Source organism: Nelumbo lutea, chromosome 6 (assembly GCF_056320005.1).
Source record: "Nelumbo lutea isolate HS-2025 chromosome 6, American lotus-T2T, whole genome shotgun sequence".
NCBI lineage: Eukaryota > Viridiplantae > Streptophyta > Magnoliopsida > Proteales > Nelumbonaceae > Nelumbo > Nelumbo lutea.
The window spans coordinates 32,961,493-32,966,189 of NC_142689.1; the positions used below are offsets into that span (position 1 = coordinate 32,961,493).

Below are 4,697 nucleotides of genomic sequence, written 5' to 3' on the forward strand. Positions count from 1 at the left end.
CTTAATTCAAATGGGTCTAAATCTAACACTCCCACCATCACATAATATCACCATAACGATTAGCCTTAACTCTAAACCAAATTTCCCCCTAATTCCTACCCTCAATTTCATCCTACCATGCATTGGAAACATCTCCCCTATTGAGATGTTCTCAATGCACGGTGAATGTACGTATAGCTATGCGTTACTATACGTGAAGGGCAGATCCCGTCTCCCCTACCATCACCGTTCTCATTGGTCTCCTCTTTTGTACATCCACCACTCTTCAAATCAAAATTTAAAATTAACAAAAAAAAAATAACATTAAAATCAGGCCTTAACTTTCCATTGCAAAAAAGAAATTAAAAAAAAAAAAGAGGAGACGCAGGAATTATATCAAATAAAAGAATTTATATATGAATTAAATTTCAAAACCAAAGAAAATTTCCCAAAAGAAAGTCTGGAGTCTGGACGACTGGACCACCCATGTACATTACCCCCATACAGACCTCCACCCAAAAGGAGAAAAAACTCAAACTTGAGCCTTAGTGAATTTTATAAAAAAAAAAAGGCAGAAGGAGAGATAAACAACTGTAATTGTTTTTTTTCTTTTTAAATTATTTAAAATTAATCGATTTTCTTGTTTTTTTTTTCTTTACTATGTACTTTCTGCAGTTGAGTTCAGTTCTTTCTACTATGGGCATGGCAATGGCATGCATGAGCATCGCATCAACTTGGGGCTTGGGCCGTGGGCCTTCTTGAGCCTTGAGCCTGATGGGCTTTAGGCCTTTCTTAGGAGAGATAGACCTCAACGCTGGCGCTTCTCCGAGACAGGCAGAGGGGACAGGCTTCGGCGCCGGCATCACACTCCGTACAGAGGCAGAAATGCCGACACGGCAACAGTACCACTGACGCCACTCGCCTTCGACACGCTTTACACACTGGGCCTGACAACGACGATGACACGACTCGCACCGGGTCAATGTAAGCCGACTCGGCGTCCTCCGCGTAAGCCTCTCCCGCCCCTGCGCACCCTAGCCCCTCTCCTTCCCTGTTACCTTGCGCCCCCCCACCCATCATAGCCTGCTGTATCTGTGCCTGCAGGGATGCCGCCGTGGCCTCCTGCTGTCTCACCTTGGCTTGCCACACCTGCGCCTCCACTCTAAGTTGCGCCACTCGCTCTTCCAGCTCCGCGTGTCTTCTCGCTGCTTTCTCCACCTCTGCATCTTTTTCCCTCAGTCTTCGCGCTGCAGATTCTTCCGCTGCGCCCAGTAGCGCCCGGTAGTGCTTCTGCCTTCTCTCTGCTAATGTGCGCCTCAGTTGGTCCCCCTAAACGACAATACGTCGATACCCACTCAGCTTCTTGAGTTTCACAGAGCAACTAATGAACGAAACGGATGCCCATTTTATTTTTATGTTGAGAACAGGAGAATAATAGAATATAGTACCTGGGCTTGAAGGAATTGATCAATTTCGTCTCTCTGTTGCATTAATTGAGCAGCGAGATCTTTTGTTAGGAAGGATGAGATAATCGAAGAGGGAAGAACCAGACTCTGCTGTTGCTGTTGTGGGTGCGGCTGCTGCTGCTGTTGATGATGTTGATGTTGCTGCTGCTGTTGGTCTCCGAAAGCCAATCGAAGGCCGGTGGAGACGACATTGGGTTGTTGGTTATGGAGTTGTGCAAGGTTCACCAGCGTTGGTGGTGTCTGAGATTGCAGAGAGAAGAGGTCGATTGGTGCCCCGGCTGCCGCAACAGCAGCGACAGCTTCTCTGCCTCTCTTGCGTGGATTGGTGCCCACTGCAAAAGAACACCAAAAGAGGCACATCTTAGAAAGCAGACAGACCTCGGTTAAGCCCCCCCAAAATTGGCCTAAATCCCATGGAGCAAAAGAAATAGCAGAAAAACAATAGGACCCATCTCACCTCCATTGCTGAAAAGCATATGAGACTGGTCAAGGAATCCTCCCGGCTGCGGTTGCAATGAATAATCACCTCCAAGTGCGTTACTTCGATCCTGCCCGCTTCTGCAAACAACCCATTAATCAGGGCAACGAACCCATTAGAATGAGAAGAAGCTTAAGAAAGTAAAGGAAGAACAGAAGAAGACAAAGAAGATAGAAAATGAGATAAATACTAATAAATGATGCAAGGAGAGAGGTCGCAAACCTGTTGAGGAGCAAAATATTTGATGGGTATTGAGCTTGAACAGCCATTGCAGGTAATAAAGAGACAGAAATCGAAAGAGGTATAAATTAAAGAGGTGAGACAAGGCAGTGGAGGAGAAACGAAGAGAAGGGTATACGAAGAGGTTTGTCGAGCGAGAGGATTAATTAACGTGCACACACCAGAAGCATGAGAGAGAGAGAGAGAGAGGCTCCCCCAAAGCAAGGCGGATTCTTCAATGGAGAGAAGAGAAGAAACGAGACAGATAAAAGGAGTGTCTTCTCCCACTTTGTCACCAACTTTCTTTTGTTTGCCTCCTGGTTTCGCTTGGTTTGTTTATCTCTTTCACCCACACATTGAGAGAGAGAGAGAGAGAGAGAGAGAGAGAGAGAGAGAGAGAGAGATGCGATCTCAACGAATCAGTCCAAGAGAGACACCTTATTCTCCTCCTCCTCCTTTGCTCCTACTTCTTTCGCGGCGTTGGCTTTCTATCGTTCTTTCCTTATTTTTATTTTCTATATTTTTTGTCAAAAGGGGTATTTAAGTAGAGGCATTGTGTCATGTGTTGCTGTCAACTTATCATTATTAAATTCTAATTAATTAATTTGATAAATAATTTCTGAATTAGTTAAGTTGTTTAGGGGGGAAGAGAGGTTGTGGTGTTGGTTTTGTTGCTGTTGTTAGGCTTTTACAGGGTTCTGCCATTAGGATTGTTTTAAGAGTAGGAGAGAGAAAAAAGGGGAAAAAGAAAAGAGGAGAAAATGTGTTTTTTTTTTTTATTTTGCTGTAATTTTTTATTTTTTAAATATTTTTACTTGGTTTTGAAGATTCAAACATTCAACAGCTCTTTACCCTTTTACTTCCTTATCTTAGAAAATAAAGAAAGAGAGGATATTAGATCACCTCTGACCTAATTGCTTGGTTGTTAGTTAAGTTGTTTTCCTTTTTTCTCCTCCCCCAAGTTATTTTCCTTAATAAAATTCCCCACACAAGAAGACCTTTTCAAAATTACTAAGGTAGCCTTGCCCTTTATTCAAGGGCACATGGATGGAGAAGTCCCTTTATTCAAGGGCATTTAGGTGGAGAAATTTTCCAATTATCAACTGAAATCATCCCCCCCAAAACTAAATTGACTAAAATGTTGTAACCCCTTGCATCATTAGGTCTGGTGTTCTGTGTTTATACCTCTGGCTAATCTGTCAGAATCTCTTTATACTAGTATGAATTGGGTTTTAAATCGGGTGTGAGATTTCTTGATAAGACAGCTCAAAGTTGGAAAAAATAGAAATTTAAAAATAAAAAAACCCACCTAACTGATCATCCTGTTTTTCTGGGACTGGTTTGAAAGCTCTCAACCAATTTAATTCCGTGGGAGCTTCAATTAGTCCAATTCAACTAACAATGCTTTGGTTGGAATCAAAAGGATCCCAATTTGATCATTTAGACCTATTTGGTCCCAATTGTCAACATTGAGAGCTGAAGCCCTGCAGAGGGTTTTGATTTTCATAAAAAAATAATAAAGAAAACAGAAGGGAAAGGAAGCATCATATGAGCTGATGGTTTTGATGATTTTATGTAGGATTATAAGAAATTGAAAGTCAGATTCATAAAAGCTGAGATAAAGTTAAGTTGGTATTGGTAATTTTCCCTCAAACCAAGAACCATCTTATTTTAATTGAGATGTGGAAGAAAGGAAGAAGCTACCAAAAAGAAAAAGAAAAGAAAGAGATTGGGGGGTTTGTTTGGATGGGCATCACATAGGACCCACTAGGGCGGCCTCTTCTTTTAATCTCTATCTAATACAGAGTGATTACAGTAAATTGCTAAAGAGGAGAATCAGTTGTTTAGACCCTGAACAGCTTATCAAAAATAAATAAACAATAAACCCTTTGGAGCATTTTATCTTGGGTGTCCCCAGATGCCCTTAACTTCATCCTCGGATTCCCAAACTAGCCTTGAAGCAAATTAAATTTCAGTAAATGTTAGGGCATGAAACAAAAGAAAAATGTTATAGAAAGGACAAATGGAGCCTCCTCTAACATGTGAATTGGAGTATTCTAATCACTGTTCTTGTCATTCCAGGTCCCCAAATGTTCAGCAATTTCTTTTTTTATTTTATTTTCCTCTGCTTGAAGGGATAAATTAAGCATCAATATTAAATTAATTTTCTCTCTTGGGTTAGTCAATTAGGAATTGATTGACCATCAAGATTAGCAAAATTTTCTATTTTATTTCATTGGAGATGTGGCAAATTAATATAATCCGTCACTGTTGCCACCATTATCATCATCACTTCATCTTCATTAAGTCTTATTCCAAGTATTTTAGATTTGAAACACGAATCCTGTTCCATTATTCTGATCTATTCTGATCTATCTAGACCCTTTTCTTAATCAATAGGGTAGGCAGCTCCACCCGTGAGGAAAAATGAAAAGAATAATTGGATTTTAAAAAGGATTAATTGGGTTTCTATTTTATTTTAGTTTTTGATATCAATGAACTCAATAATGCTTAATTAATCAGATAAAATTGTCTAATTGGTTTTCCTTCTCTTT

The 4,697-nt window shown here is 40.5% G+C and overlaps 1 protein-coding gene across 1 annotated transcript; it reads right to left on the bottom strand.

Annotated features, from left to right (window-relative positions):
* Window positions 1–370: 370 nt before the first annotated feature.
* Window positions 371–2,783, bottom strand: LOC148848419 (BOI-related E3 ubiquitin-protein ligase 1-like). The gene is made up of 4 exons (XM_088952395.1): window positions 2,146–2,783; window positions 1,903–2,003; window positions 1,428–1,777; window positions 371–1,308 (listed from the first exon to the last, which is right to left on the bottom strand). Exons 1-4 carry the CDS (start codon window positions 2,190–2,192, stop codon window positions 772–774), a joined length of 1,035 nt encoding a protein of 344 aa, XP_088808521.1. The 5' UTR covers window positions 2,193–2,783; the 3' UTR covers window positions 371–771.
* Between the last annotated feature and the right edge of the window lie 1,914 nt (window positions 2,784–4,697).

Bases quoted from the DNA above. Each gene is read 5' to 3' on its own strand.
- LOC148848419 (XM_088952395.1), bottom strand. From the start codon at position 2,192: ATGGCTGTTCAAGCTCAATACCCATCAAATATTTTGCTCCTCAACAG. The intron at 1,778-1,902 runs GTGAGATGGGTC...GTTCTTTTGCAG, and splicing joins TATGCTTTTCAGCAATGGAG to TGGGCACCAATCCACGCAAG. The intron at 1,309-1,427 runs GTACTATATTCT...ATTGTCGTTTAG, and splicing joins ATCAATTCCTTCAAGCCCAG to GGGGACCAACTGAGGCGCAC.